The sequence below is a fragment of the Trichosurus vulpecula genome, chromosome 2 (assembly GCF_011100635.1).
Source record: "Trichosurus vulpecula isolate mTriVul1 chromosome 2, mTriVul1.pri, whole genome shotgun sequence".
Taxonomy (NCBI): domain Eukaryota; kingdom Metazoa; phylum Chordata; class Mammalia; order Diprotodontia; family Phalangeridae; genus Trichosurus; species Trichosurus vulpecula.
In genome coordinates, this window is record NC_050574.1 from 56,758,786 (window position 1) to 56,775,131 (window position 16,346).

Here is a 16,346-nt window from a genome sequence, read left to right on the forward strand (position 1 = left end):
CTCCATCATCCCCCCTTTTTTTTTTAATCTTCTTCTTCCTCCTTTTTTCCTGTGGGGTAAGATACCCAATTGAGTATGTATGGTATTCCCTCCTCAGGCCAAATTTGATGAGAGCAAGATTCACTCATTCCCCCCTCACCTGCCCTCTCCCCTCCTCCCACAGAACTGCTTCCTCTTGCCACCTTTATGCGAGATAATCCACCCCATTCTATCTCTCCCTATCTCCCTCTCTCAATATATTCCTCTCTCATCCCTTAATTTGATTTTATTTCTGTTAGATATCTTCCCTTCATCTTCAACTCACCCTGTGTCCGCTCTCTCTCTCTCTCTCTCTCTCTCTCTCTCTCTCTCTAAATATATATATATATATATATATATATATATATATATACACACACACACACATATATACATACATACACATTCACTTATGTATATATACATAAACACATATATATGCACACTCCCTCATGAATCATACACATCATCTTTACATGTAGGAATGTAAACAAAACAGTTCAACTTTAGTAAGTCCCTTGTAATTTCTTTTTCTTGTTCTTTTTCTTGATTACCTTTTCATGCTTCTCTTGATTCTTGTGTTTGAAAGTCAAATTTTCTATTCAGCTCTGGTCTTTTCACTGAGAAAGCTTGAAAGTCCTCTATTTTATTGAAAATCCATATTTTGCCTTGGAGCATGATACTCAGTTTTGCTGGGTAGGTGATTCTAGGTTTTAATCCTAGCTCCATTGACCTCCAGAATATCGTATTCCAAGCCCTTCGATCTCTTAATGTAGAAGCTGCCAGATGTTGGATTATTCTGATTATGTTTCCACAATACTCAAATTGTTTCTTTCTGGCTGCTTGCAATATTTTCTCCTTGATCTGGGAGCTCTGGAATTTGGTGACAATATTCCTAGATTTCTTTTTGGGATCTATTTGAGGAGGTGATCGATGGATTCTTTCAATTTCTATTTTGCCCTGTGGCTCTAGAATATCAGGGCAGTTCTCCTTGATAATTTCTTGAAAGATGATATCTAGGCTCTTTTTTTGATCATGGCTTTCGGGTAGTCCAATAATTTTTAAATTATCTCTCCTGGATCTATTTTCCAGGTCAGTGGTTTTTCCAATGAGATATTTCACATTGTCTTCCATTTTTGCATTCCTTTGGTTCTGTTTTATAATATCTTGATTTCTCATAAAGTCACTAGCTTCCACTTGCTCCAAACTAATTTTTAAGGTAGTATTTTCTTCAGTGGTCCGTTGGACCTCCTTTTCCATTTGGCTAATTCTGCCTTTCAAGGCATTCTTCTCCTCATTGGCTTTTTGGAGCTCTTTTGCCATTTGAGTTAGTGTATTTTTTAAGGTGTTGTTTACTTCAGTGTATTTCAGTATTTTTGGGGGTCTCCTTTAACAAGTCATTGACTTGTTTTTCATGGTTTTCTCGCATCCTTCTCATTTCTCTTCCCAATTTTTCCTCTACTTCTCTAACTTGCTTTTCCAAATCCTTTTTGAGCTCTTCCATGGCCTGGGACTGGTTCATGTTTTTCTTGGAGGCTTTTGGTGTAGGCTCTTGCACTTTCTTGACTTCTTTAGGCTGTATGTTTTGGTCTTCTTTGTCACCAAAGAAAGAATCCAAAGTCTGAGACTGAATCTGGGTGCATTTTCACTGCCTGGCCATATTCCCAACCAACTAACTTGACCCTTGAGTTTTTCAGCAGGGTATGACTGCTTGTAGACTAAAGAGTTGTATGTTCCACGTTTGGGGGGGATGCACCAGCTCTGCCACACCAGCACTCCTCCTTCCCCAAGAGCCCCCAACCCGGACTGGGCTTAGATCTTCAGCAGGCTGTGCACTCCTGCTCTGATCTGCCACTTAATTCCTCCCACCAGTTGGGCCTGGGGTCGGAAGCAACTGCAGCTGTAGCTGCCCCACCTCTGCTGCCTCGGGGGCAGTGGACGAACCACGAACTCCTTCCACTCCCACAGCTTTTCCCGCTAACCTTCTCCGCTGTCTTTGGTGTTTGTGGGTTGAGAAGGTTGGTAACTGCCGCAGCTCACTGATTCAGGGCGCTAGGGCCCGCTCCGCCCAGCTCCTGGTCTGGTTGGTCCTCTCCACTCACGCTGGGCTCGGCTCTGCTCCACTCCGCTCCCAGCTCCCAGCTCCGTGTGGGATAGACCTCACCCAGAGACCACCCAAGCTGTCCTGGGCTGGAGCCCTGCTTCCCTCTGCTGTTTTGTGGGTTCTGCAGTTCTAGAATTGGTTCAGAGCCATTTTTTATAGGTTTTTGGAGGGACTCAGCGGGGAGCTCACGCTAGTCCCTGCTTTCCAGCTGCCATCGTGGCTCCGCCCCCGAAATGACCGAAAACAGAATGAACTTAATCACAGTTACTAACATCAGCATAATGGTTGGGGGAGGACGGAGATAGCTAGGTGGCACAGTAGAAAGAGCACTGGGCCTGGAGTCTCCAGAAGTTCTGAGTTCAAATCTGACCTCATATACTTACTAGGGGTGTGACTCAACTTGGCAAGTCACTTAACCCCTATTTGCCTCAGTTCCTCATCTGTAAGAGAAGGAAAGGGAAAACCACTTCAGTATCTTCACCAAGAAAACCCCATGGACAAAATCCTAGAGTTGGACACAATTGAACAAGTATAGCATTTTATGGTTTACAAATGTGTTAATATCCATTAGCTCAATAGGATGTTAACATAGGAAGTTTAGCCCTTTAATTTTACCAATGAAGAAAAGGCCTGGATGGTTGTGATTCCCCTGGCTTTCCTGGGGAAAGGCACTGAGAAATGTTCTCCCTCTAGATCTTTCAATCCCTACCTTAAATCCCAGCTTGCTTGACCATCCCAACCTGTGATTTCCTCTCTTACTCTTCTTTGGATTGTTGTAGCTGTTAATTATCTATCCCACTCATTGGGCACTTTGCATATATTTCCTTCTTACTTATCTTCCTGTATGTGTGTGTGTGTGTGTGTGTGTGTGTGTGTAGGTGTGGGGTAGCAGAGTACACCACAGACAAATAAGAGATAATACTCAGAAGTGAAAAGTCTGAATTTCTCCAAGAATCACTGAGAGCCACTCTGATGTGGTGGATAGAGAGCCAGAGAGACCTGGGTTCCAAATCCTCCTCTAGCACTTAGTTGTGTGACTATGGGCAAGTCATTTAACCTCTGGGAACCTGTCATGAGCTGGGACTGACTTGGTCCCCTTAGGTCTTCAGTACAATAGTAGAAAAGAAATGAATTCATAATCCATTCAAAACTTAACAAAAGTTATCCACATCAAAGGAAAGTTAAGTTATTCAGTGAAGACAGCTTTTGGACTCAGTTTCCAGTTTTGTTCATGCCATTGCGCCATGGTCAGAAGCCTGAGGAAGGAGTTGGAGCTCCTTTGTAACTTGCACCTGAACCAAACTTCTTAGCCAACTACATCTCAAGGAGAGTTTCAATACGAATGTAGTGAAATAACTGGCCAAACCCTTGTGTGGTAGGGCCAAAAGACAAGCTCACCCAGCCATCATGGTGGGGCCCAAAGAGACACTGCTCCTTTTACAGAGCTGTGGTTCCCTCATCTGTAAAATGAGGATGATAATGGCGGCAGTACCAATACCACATGGTTGCATTGAGGCTGAAATGAGGTAACATAGAAGCTGTCTTCTCCATTAGACTCTAAGCTCCTTGAGGGCAGAGACTGTCTTTTGCTTCTTTTTGTATTCCCAGGACTTAGCATAGTGCCTGGTACTTAGTAAATACTTAATAAATGTTGATTGATTGATAGGTGTCCCAAAAGTCTGAATCAGAGCTTGAAATGGCCCCGGGACTTTTAGGATGCCTTGTAGCTCTTTGCATGCTTTTAAGCACTTTGTTATTGTTCATTTATGTCCTACACTTCATGACCCCATAGACCATACTATCCATGGGGTTTTCTTGGCGAAGATGCTGGAGCGGTTTGCCATTTCCTTCTTCAGGAGATTAAGTCAAACAGGAGTTAAGTAGCTTGCTTGATGTCACACATCTAGTGCCTGGGGTCACATTTGAATTCCGGGTCTTCCTGACTCCAGCTCCAGTGCTCTATCCACTAAGTCATCTAGCTGCCCCATCTAGTGCTTTTAATCACTGGACAAATATAAATAACTATGGATGTCAACATTGGAAAAGGCCTCAGAGGGCATCTAGACCAACACATATCTAAGCAGGAATGTCATCTAAACCCCATTAATGGTCCTCCCTTGGTCAAATCCTAGCCAATTAGCTCTTAACTTCGTTTTTTATCTTCTCTCATTCTCCACCTCCCTCTGCCTCGGTATCCAAATGGCTACTTCTCTTTCTTTTCACTGGTAATTAGTTGTTTGTCCTTGGAACAACCCTCTTCTGCACCCCAAGCCTTGTTTTCCCCAACCTCTGAAATGAGAGGGTTGAACCAGGTAACCTCTAAGTTCTTTTCCAGCCCTGAAACTGTTACGTCTACCTACACAAGCTGTCTCCAATTATTTCCCTTCTTTCTGTTGCCATGGCCACCATGGGACTCCAAACCCTTGTTACCCTTCATCAGAATGATAACAATAGCCTGCTTCCAATCCCTCACTCCATGATTCAGGCAACTGTCAGAATGATCCTCCGAAGGCACGGTTCTGACCATACTGTTCTCCCCATGCAGGAAACCTTCGATGCCTCCCTATTGTCTAGCAAATAAAGTCAGAGCTCAGTCATCAAGCATTCCAGACTCTCCAAAATGTCCAAAATCAAAATCTCCAACACACCTTTTCCCCTGAACTCTCAGAGCTGCTTCCGACCAATCCATCTTGGGTGCGATTTTGTTCAGGAAGCCTTCTCTCCCATCCTCAATCAGAAATTACCTATCCCTCTTCAGTCCTCACATAGCACCTTGTCCACACCTCTCCCATGCCCTTCCTTAGCTGGAGGTTGGATTGAAACATTTCCCACTGACACTTCCCCCTCAGACTTCCAGTAAGGGAGGAAGAGGATCCCTCCCCCATTCCCTTCCACAGCAGAAGCTACTGTTATGCCAGAAGCGAGTGAGACACGCCACAGAGTATAAGTTTTAAGTGGAGAATTTATTAGCCGGCGGCCATTGGGGTAACAACTGCAAATCAATGGCCCCGTGTTGGAGTGACAGCTTGACTTATATAGGATATGTGGGGGTACAGGGTGGGGGGAACAGGAACAAAGGTCCTGGCTGATCAAAAGATTCAGTCAGGTTATCTTATTAGTGGGATAATCTCATTTACATTCCTTGGTGGAGTCAAGGAGCCCCAGGGATATGCTAGATATTTCTATGCTAGAAAGGGTCTGTCAGGTTATCCTTCAGTGGGATGGTCCTATCTATTGACATTCCTTGCTGGAGTCATGGAGTCCCAGGGGGTTTGCTAAATGTCAAAGATATCTGAGTCCATTCTTTCTGGGAGTGCTTGTCAGTAGCTAGGGGTTTCTCAGGGGTTCCTAATTTTCCCTGTATTACATTCCTCACTTTCTTTCATGGGGGTTTCAAATCCTTGAAAAAGGAATGACCTGATGGGGCATAGCAATAAAATTAGGAGGCCAACCAAAACGCCAAGCAGGGGTGAGCCTGGGGAAGGCATGCATTTTGATAGTGACAATAAAAGGCAAGGCTCAGGCAGAGATTCTGGCCCAATGACAACACCAGGTCGTTGGCCCCAGGGGAAGGCCAGACCTAGTTGGAAGACTCAAGGAGAGTCCAAGGAGCCTCCCTGGGTACTGCACTACAGAAATTTTAAAAAATGGTATAAAACGTTCCACATTTCCCCCTTTTTGGTCAGGGGCAAACTGAAAGTTTCACCTAAAGACCAATTAAAGGTATGGGGAAAAAAACCAACTCTATCTTCCACAGAGGTGAAGTTCTAAAATCCCTATCTAGGTGGAGTCAGGGTTTCCCTTTTCAGTATTTGGACATCCCCAGGGATGGGCAGGAATTGTAAACTAATTGTAAGTAAGCAAAGGGAACATAATAAAAATTCAGGAAAACAGTCTTGGGAACACAAGGACTCAGAAGGGAAAAAGCAGGTCTTTGCTCAGGTTGTGGTTCCGGATCCCGTGAGAAAGCCATCCGCATCCAGTGCTGTCCCTCTCAGGCTCTTGGAACCGCAGGGCAAGGTCTCCTATAGGCCCAGAGGTCCACTCCTCACACAGGGTTCCCAGAACACATGTAATTTGATGATTAAGAAAGAAACACAACATAGGTCCCAGCCACACAGAGCTAAGTTCAAACAGATACAAGAAGTAGTTCAGTATCCCAGCCACACAGAGCTGAGTCCAAACAATTACAATAAAGTTTTTTTCCCATAATCCACAAACTGCACAATTACATTGGGTCAGGTACAGACCAATTACTTAGATGACTCACAATAGAGGGAGAGATTTGCATGTCACATGTTTTACATTCATAAATTGGATAACAAGAAAACTTAAACCTGAACCATACAAAGTAATGCAATCATTATTAACATCATAAACTTTTAGCCATGCCATGTCTGTTTGATGGCATTCACAAATAGTCCACAAACCATTCTTAACAAAGCTAAAAAATGTTTCTGATTCAATTCCAGCAATTAATTGCACATTTTGTATACAAAGTAACTTTAAATTACAGTCACAATGTTCATTTAAAGCAGTATTTTAAAATCTCAGATGCCTAATTGTAGTTATCTGGTCCCTTGATAGTAAAAGAGAGTTCTGCTTCTCTGGTTCAGATCTAGAAATTCTCAGACAATTTTAACTTACTACAACTTACAGATACTTTACAAAGGGGATATATTTTCACTTGTACCACTATTTTATACAATTTTCTTGTGTTAGCATCCAAATTTAAGATCTTATTACCAAAACACACTTATCAGCTCGAATTTCCAGAATTGATAAATTTTAGAGCCAATCATACACTTCCATACATAATTCTTAGGGGAATCAATCTGATCCTATTGCCTTTTTCAAAATTCGCTATCCCTTCCTTTTATTAGACATTGATCACATTACATCTTTGCCTTATTTGCTTTGACTAATCATTTTCCCCTTTTGGAGGATGTTATCCCTATATTATTTCAATGTTTTATTTGGTCATGAACATAGGTTAAAATTGTAAGCTATTCATACCTGTATCCTATTATAATAACTCAGAGATATTTCAATATTCATCTATCTATTACCTAACAGATTTAGCATAGTGCTTACAAAACTTCTTGATAATTTAAATTTGCTATGAAAGAAACGAGGGCCTATGTCATATATCTTAACAGTAGGAAAGAACTTCCTTAGCTCTGTTTGATTCCAGGCATGAGTCATATCTGATAGCCAATCTTATAGTCACCAGGTGCTGAAAGCAGGGCTTAGGTGTAACCAGGTGGGGATTCTCCTTTTCAGAAAGGAAATAGCAGAATTGTGAAATAGAGTCAGGAAGATCCTACCTAGGCTGTGACCAAGGTTGTCTTCACAACTGTTCCCAGGCAGATCCACCTTAAAAATTCTCGGCTTGTAACACCTGCCATGCCATTACTAGCTTCATGTGACCTAGTCCTGTAATCAAAGCTTAAGACAATATTAAATTGTAGTCCCATAAAATCTGAAATAGCAAATAAATATCCTTCAGATAAGACTGCCCAAATTTTATTGAGCTAATAATTATCAAATCAAGCTACATAACTTTTCCATCTTCTAAATACTTCATCACACTCATCTCCAACTTACTTTGACCATCTGAAACTATCATTTTCAGGACAGGAGAGGCTTAGCTAACTCCCATTTGTCCCCAAACTTTCTTATCTGCCTTTCCTATTTTCCCTCAACCTTAATTTACCTTTCCAAATCTTCCAAACCCATTACTCAGTCTTCCTTTACATTTCAACCATAAGACGAAACAACTCATAAGTTAGTACTTTCATTGTCATAACTGTGTATACTGGAATCCCATTCCAGCTTCTTAAACACACAAAAAAGGGGATTTGTTTTTCATGGTAACTCATTCTAAAGGAAAGGAACACTTATTAAAGAGATCTGCCATCTCATCTCCCCCTGAGGGTGGGTTCTTCTCCATCAGATGGCAGACTTCACTAATTAAACTACCAGGCCAAACCCATCTCAAGTCTTAGTCTAATCTTATCCGTTTTTTTTTTAAAGCCAGGTTGGAGGCTTCTTGACCCCTACTGTCCTCTTATTGCTGCTCCTCCCCTTTCCTTCCCTTCCGACAGGTGGAAATTCTTTTCTTCTTATCTAAACTAAGGGCGGGGAGGAGTAAGGAATTCAGACTGTCATTTCGGACCTCCTTACTCAAAAAGGAACCTTGAATAAGACATTGAATGGGCCTTCAACCTCACTGTCAAGGCTTCTATAGATAAGCATTAATTCTAATAAGGTTCAGGTTTGAACTGCAACTAATTGGCTTACAGGTGGAAATTCAGCAGGCCTTCTAAAATTATACAAAAAGATTTTACAAAGCATCTTAAAGTATTTTCCCTTCTTAAAGCAAAATAACCTTTAAACATTTGGATTCATTCATATTCCCAAAGTGCCATCACCAATTAATCCATAAACCTCCAGATTAACATACATAAATACATCCCTAGATGATACAGGCTTGAAAATCATACCCCTATATTTTTCAAGGTATTATAACAACTCAATTCTTCGTTATTACAGAATTTCTAGATATCACAAAATCCTTTAGTCAAAAAGATGTTGTAATGGAGCCAATTAAATTAGGTTTTATTACAATAACAAAGTTTACCAGGACTTTTAAAAGCTTTGTCTATAGGAATCCCTCTACCCTGAAAACTTTCACAAGATTGAATATCTAAACGTCCTTGGTTCAGTTAACAACCTCAATTTCTTAATCAAGTACAATTCTTAATCTAACAACATCCAGATTATAAGAGAAATTATTCTCAGACAGCACAGGTAATGCGATGTTAACCAATTTGTATATAATAACAAACTTAGAAATAAGTACACCACAAGCAATTATCATGTATTTAAAACTTGAAACAGATTCCAATTAATTACCAATCTAGTAATCATAACTGAGTTGGGTAAGCAAATCAAATCTGATTCATAACGACTAGTGGTAACATTTTAATTTCTAAGGCCCAATACTCTCTGCATTGAAAAAGAAAAGGTTACTGTTTATGAAACCACATTTTAACAAAATAGTTGATTTATAACAAGAACAATTTCAACTGAACTTCCAGACAAAACCTGGAGGTAATAAATTCTTAGGTTACAGCAATTGTCCAACTTCCTAACCTAATGCAACTCTTAACAAAATATTTTATATTATAGAAATGTAACGATGCCCTAAACATTATTATGTATGTAAAATTTGAACCACTCATTTCAGGCTAGGTAGATACATTTCTGAACCAAATATGACAATTTAAAATTACCAACTTTTCATCACATCCTTTAAAAGCATCCAATTCACATATATCAAAACTCAAATTAAAATACAGTATAATTTTAGAAATACAGAAACAATAAATTTCAGATGACATCAATTGCATTTCCAGATACAATATAGGAATTGTTGGTCTTATTACTTCTGATATTATATATTAATACATTAACATCTTAAATACACTTTATTTAGTTGTATATTCTTCAGCACCACTACCTCTGGCCCAGGTATTAGGAACTTTTGCCTGGCCATGAATGAACTTATGAGAGAAAGAGAAACTTAATTTTTGCACCCACTTTTTCCAAGCTTCATCTTATACAAAAATGCCTAAAAGGATTTTTTTTTCCAACTCCCAAGGAAGATAAGGTCCTTAAGAGCAGGAAAAAAATCCCTTTTAGTTTTCTAAGGGCTCCTCCCTAGGTGGGGCCTGGCAGCCCCTTGAGGGCAAGGAGCCTACCCTTCCAAGCACTAACTAACCAGCCCTATTTCTTTACAAGTTTCCTTTTAGCTTCAGCTCTGATAACCTTTCAATGTGGAGGGTGGGGGAAGGGTGAGGCCAGGAGCACATGGCAGCTAAGAGGAGCACATGGACTCCTGACTAGACAGGTAGTCTCAAGCTGCTCTTCTACAACCCCACTGTGTGGGACGAGTGAAGACCTTTCATAAAAGGGAACAAATTAGATAAATAGAAATAAGTAGGATAGTGAGTCCCATTTCTCTGCTTAGATATTTTCCTTTCTGTAAAGCCATTTCTCCACTTAGATGTTTTCCGCTCCACAAGCTTAGCTAGTGACCGTAAGGCCCCCGAGGTTAAGAACAGGACACAGGATGCTCGCATCCTGTGTATTTACCTAATGGCGAGAGGCCTGAAAGAAAGAAGGGTTGAGGTGAATAAGTCAGCAACCATAAAATCCTCTGAAAGTAAGGATAGGACACAGGATGCTCACCCCCTGTGCACTGACCCCAGGATAAGGGACCCTCAGCTCAGCAGAAAAATGAATGAAAAGCCGGAAAGCTAGGTGCAATGTAGATGTGCAAGATCAGTTAGGTATAAGAATGATGGGAGGCAAGGTGTAAGGATACTGGGGATATCCGCCATAGCCACAGATGTGAAGATGAGGTAACTAACAACTAATTCCTGCCTGTCACCGATAACCGAACTGTTTGTTCAATCATCATTGTCATTGTTATTAAGACAGATTTACTACCTTGAGATTGATAGTAGAATGAAACAAGAATGGTGGGAAGTTCATGTTCGTCACTTGCTTGTCAAAAATAATTAAAATTTTGTTCCTTGCCATTGTCCCTGGGATAGATTTATCGCGTCCAGATTGTACCCTCAAAGCTTACGTCCGCAAGCTGAGATGAAGGAGGTTGGGAGGGGGAATTGCGGTTAGGGACCTATATAAACACCCCAATTTTCTGTGTCCAGCGCGCTCTGACACTGAGAGACCTTCGGTGTCCGAGTGGCCCTTTCCCGGGATCGTAATAAACTTTCCTTTCTACTTTCACCTTGAGACGCCTCTGTTGTTAATTTTTGGATTCGTAAAATCCATCCCACACACCACCTAAATTCCTTATACAGGTTTTCTATCTCTCTCTTTCACAAATTCACCTTTTAAACTTTACCACAAGGACGGGCTACAAAGGTACCCAGGGGCACATGACTGACTGTCAGTCTGTGAATTTCTGTCCCTCTCCTCATTGCCCAGTGGGGAGGGTGATTTAAGTTTCTCCCTACAGTTCTCCTGCATTCTCTACTAATCTGATCTGGGGGGAGAGGAGTTTGATTTAACTGCTCTAACCTTTACTGCAGCCCTAGTGAAAAGATCTCAGTGATTGTAATTCAGGTAAACTTCACCCCCTTGCTCACTCCCAAAAACCTCTTTTGTACTTGAATCTAAGGGAATCAGGGACTAAGACAAAGGCGAGAGTCCCACTGAAGACTTTAACGGAGGTTTTAGCCAGAAGGCATTCATTGGGAGGAGGTGTTTCAGCAAGAGTGAGCTCCTGGAATGACTTTACAATTTCAGGAGTTCTTTCTTCTCAAATTCAACTAACCAATTTCCAAACTTTTTAACAATTTAAAACCCAGAATCTGCCAAATTATAACATTCCCGTCATAGTTCCACGTTAGCCAAACGGGAGCCAAAAGGAAGGGAGTTTGTTTCCCTAGTTGCAGCCTGATATCTCTGGCTGCCTATGTTTCAGATTTTTTTAATAAAACATAGACATTTCACAATTTGACATAGACACACGAACAGAGACAAACTCAAAACGTACAGAACATAAAACAGAGAAACATACAGTGTAGGTGAAATCAAAGGCTAAACAAGTCCTCTCAGAGGAAAGATTTCCTCCTCAAAGATATGACCCCCAATCTCTCTCACACTCCAACACAAAACAGAGAACCAACATCATGAGTTGACTGAAGGCTAAACAAATTCCCTCAGAGGAGGGATAACGACCTCCAATCTCCCCACACCCCAAATGGGAAAAGATGGCATCCCAAATTTTCCCCCAAGTCTGAAAACACCCCTCATCAGGCTTACCATGTTTAACAGAGCCCAAATGGCTAGCCCCAAACCATAAAAATCTTACCTCTAGAGGTCTGAAAACCAGAATTCTCTGTAGGCCGAAAAGGGACAGGTCAGCAAAGAGCCCATTCTCCGAGACCATCACCCCACATCAGAGTCCTAGGTAAAGAAATCCCCAGGAGCTGGCCCTCTGAAGTGAGAGAAGGTGAATCGGGGGCAGAGACTCCCTGTTGAGGTCTGGAATTCTGTGTGTGTCTCCAGGACAGTAACACGAAATACCACCTCATCTCGCTGGGGCCTCCAAAATGTTGTACCAGAAGCGAGCAAGACATACCACAGAGTATAAGTTTTAAGTGGAGAATTTATTAGCCAGCGGCCATTGGGGTACTGGAACCACAAATCAATGGCCATGTGTTGGGGTGATGGCTTGACTTATATAGGACCTGTGGGGGTACAGTGATTAATTATCTCCTGGAACCTACAGGCCAGGTCACTGGGTGGGGGGAACAGGAACAAAGGTCCTGGCTGATCAAAAGATTCAATCAGGTTATCTTACTAGTGGGATAATCTCATTTACATTCCTTGGTGGAGTCAAGGAGCCCCAGGGATATCTGCTAGAAAGGGTCTGTCAGGTTATCCTTCAGTGGGATGGTCCTATCTATTGAGATTCTTGGTGGAGTCATGGAGTCCCAGGGGGTTTGCTAAATGCCAAAGATATCTGAGTCCATTCTTTCTGGGAGTGCTTGTCAGTAGCTAGGGGTTTCTCAGGGGTTCCTAATTTTCCCTGTATTACATCTTCTCCCCTGGAACATCACAGGATCTATCCCTGAAAGGCATCTCAGAGCCTACTCAGTCAATCCCCTAATTTTTCTAAAACAGGAAACTGAGTATGAGAGAAATTCAATGACTTAACCAAGGTCATTCCAACAGAAAGCATCAGTGTCAGCTAGGAGAAGTGCCTCCTGCCTGTCCTCCCTGCTCCAGGACAGGCTCAGGCTGGTGGGTCTCTTGACCTCAGGAGTTCTGAGCTGCAGTTGGGCTAAAGTCAATCAGACATCTGCATTAAGTCTGGTGTCAACACCATGAGCTCCTGGAAATCGGGCCACCAGGCTGTCCATGGAGGAGCAAACCATCCCAGATCAGAAACGGAACCGGCCAGCATGCTTCTGTACCAATCAATATTGTGTTGAAGTCCATGAGTGGCTGTTGCATTTCCAGTCTGGGTGAGACAAGAAGATAGCTCAAAAAAAAAAGGGTCCAGGTCAAGACAAGATTCAAACCCAGATCTCCTGTTAACCAATCCAGTGGTCGGCCCGCCTACATTCCAGGCCGTGTTTTTGGCCTGGTTGGCTGTTGGTTTCTCCCGCAAAGAGGATGAGAGCGGGGTCTAGAGGCGGGGCTTGAGGGGCGGCCCTATAAAGGGCTGGGGCTGGCCTCCCTTATCCCGCCCGGCCGCCTTTTCCCAGTCTTGGCCTCCGGACCTAAGCCTGCACTGAGTCCTTTTTCTGATCACGCCTGCGCAGACTGGTAAGGGGTTTCGTGTGGTGTGTCGAGGTGCGCCTGCGTAGAGACTCCCTTCCGGAGCCGCCACCCCCCCCCCCCTCCGCCGCCGAGCCGCGCCTGCGCAGAGGTGCCGGGTCGGTTCCGCAGAAATGCTGTCGTTACTGAGTCTGTGTGCTGTGCAGGTTACCCGACACCAGAAACTGGCATGTCGGGTTCTGGCCTCCCTGCCTCGGGAGCTGTACCCGGCCTTGTTCCAGGCCGCTTTCATGTACGGCAGAACGCTGGTGCTGCAGGCGCTGGTGCAGACCTGGCCCTTCCAGCGCCTCAGCTTCCGGCAGCTGCTGCCCCATCCCAAACAGCTCGGCTGGCCCGAGCGGCCCCGCAAGGAGAGCGTGCAAGCCGTGATCCTGGCGCTGCTCGCCGCGCCGCGCAGCAGGGAGTCTAGCAGCAGGAAGCCTCAGCTTCGAGTGTTGGACATGACTGGCTTCCGGGATGCCAGCTGCGGGCAGGACCCCACGACTATGAGCATGTGGGCTCGCTCAGTGGCAGTGGCGAGGACCTGTGTTAGCGCCCAGACCCAGGCCAGAGCAGCTCAACGCTTGGGCAAGCGCCAAAAGCTGGATCCTCAGGTCCCTGCCGCTAGTCCTGTGGAAGTGCACACTGACCTGCTGGTGAACCGAACTTCTTACAGCGTCCTGAAAGAGGCTCTCCAGAACAGCACTTGCGGCCCCCTTCGCCTTCGCTGCAGGGACCTTTGGGCTGAGGAACTGTCGGGTGCTAGCACTGTAGCTCTCTTGGAGCTGCTGGACCCAGCGTGTCTGCGCCAGGTGGACCTTCGCTTCAACAACCTGGGACTCTCAGGCCTGTGCACTGTCGTACCCCACATGGCCAAGTTCACCCACCTGTTGAGCCTGAAGCTACAATACAGCAATGTGGATGTGCGGAGGCTCACAGCTGAGGCAGAAGGCAACTTCCAACTCTTTGTTTCTGCCATTGGCCAGCTGAAGAGCCTCAAGGAACTCAACATGGGTTCCTCTCGACTCTCAGGCCGCCTTCATCAGCTCCTTAGCAGTCTACAGGGTCCTCTGGAAAGCCTGGAACTTCCCTTTTGTGCCCTTCTCTCTGGGGACTTGAGTTACTTGGCCCAGAGCCCCCATGCCACCCATCTCAAGAAGCTGGACCTCAGTGGCAACAAACTATCTGGTGACCTCCTGGCGCCTTTTCAGAGACTACTGAGGAAAGCCTCAGCCTCCCTGCGTTGTCTGGATGTTACAGAGTGCCAGCTCATGGATGTCAACCTTGTTAGTACCTTGCCTAACCTATGCTGCTGTACCCATCTCCGCTACCTTAGTCTCTATGGTAACCCTCTTGCTAGCGCTGGAGTGAAGAACTTGATGGAACACTCACTGACATTGCCTGAGCTCCAGCTGGTTGTTCACCCAGTCCCTGTGGATTGCTACAGGGACCTGCCATGGCCACCCTCTTCAGCCCATCTCCTAGAGAGTACTGTGGATGAAGAGAGGCTTGCCAGTGTGCAAGCCGAGCTGCAGCAGTTGCTACAGGCCAGACAGTGCCACAATGTGCTATGGACCATGGATGTCTACGGCCACAACAGTTTTGACTACTTCAGCCTGTAGTATCTGTATATTTATATTTATGGAGTACAAGGGTGGGGAGGGGAAGTGCGAAGAGAGGCAGTATTCCTCTGCTTTGCTACTGATGCAGTATCATTCCAAGGAGTGCCTCCTTCTCTGAGCTTTGGCAGAACCAGAATAGGCCATACTCAGTATATGCTCCTGGATGGGTTGTGTAACGGGGTTATAGACTTTCTATGCCTTGTCCATGCCGGACATAATGGCAGAGTTGTTCTAGGGCCAGAAATTCTGGCTTTCCTGGGGGTATTTATTTGTATGTAATAAACTCCAGGACCCATGAAAAAAAAAACCAGTCCAGTGGTCTTGCCACTTCTGCCAAGCTTTCAGAACATCCTCCTCTGCAGTCTCCTCTGACCTCAAAACCTTCCCTGAAGATTCTTAGGGCATCCTCCCCTCTAGTTCCCCCAGGGATTTCCCCCGAGGGCTTTCCTTGCTATTTCTACCAATTCCTCCACCCCAATTATATCACCTCTCTATATAAATCTCTTATAGTTCCTTCTGAGATGCTGCAGACAAGAGCCTGAGCAGAGACCACTGAGTGTGGAGTCAGGAAGATCTGAGTTCTAATTTGATCTCAGACACTACTAGCTATGCAATCCTAATCTAAATCACTTAACCACTCTGGGTCTCAATTTTCCTCATCTGAAAAATGAGAAGGTAGGACTCAGTCACCTCCAAGTTTCCGTCCAGCTCTAAATCTAAATCCATGATCCCCCAACCCTGAATTTCTCCTAAAGCTTCACGCAGAGCTTCCCTTCTCTTCCAGTTTCCCTGAAGCACCCCACCCTCCTCCAAAGCTTTCTTTGCCATGTGCCTTCCCATCTGGATTTCCTTCTCCTTCCTAGAATAGAACACCAGAATAAACCACCTCCCCATCACACACACCCACTTAAAATGTCTAGGGCTTCCCCTGCAGCCTTCCCCAGTGTCCACCCCCCCCCAGGGCTTCCCCTGCAGCCTTCCCCAGTGTCCACCCCTCCAAGGCTTCCCCTGCTATTTTCCCCCTCCCCAAGGCATCCCCACAGACACACAAGAGGTTCCTGTGCATTTTCCTCATGGCTTCTCATGGAGTTTCACCCAGAGCGCTCTACCTTTCTCCCATAAGGTTCCCCTGAACTTTCCCAGACAGATTTTCCTGCGATTTCCCCCAGGGCATCCTCTGTCCTCCCCCACCCACCCTTGCCTCGGTAGCTTTTCCGCAGTCTCCCCCAGGACTCCTC

General features: G+C 44.4%; 1 protein-coding gene across 1 annotated transcript; it reads left to right on the plus strand.

Annotated features, from left to right (window-relative positions):
* Positions 1-13,620: 13,620 nt before the first annotated feature.
* On the plus strand, positions 13,621-15,399 carry LOC118838642 (leucine-rich repeat-containing protein 14-like). The gene has a single exon (XM_036745989.1). It carries the CDS (start codon positions 13,621-13,623, stop codon positions 15,106-15,108), a length of 1,488 nt encoding a protein of 495 aa, XP_036601884.1. The 3' UTR covers positions 15,109-15,399.
* The last annotated feature ends 947 nt before the right edge of the window (positions 15,400-16,346 follow it).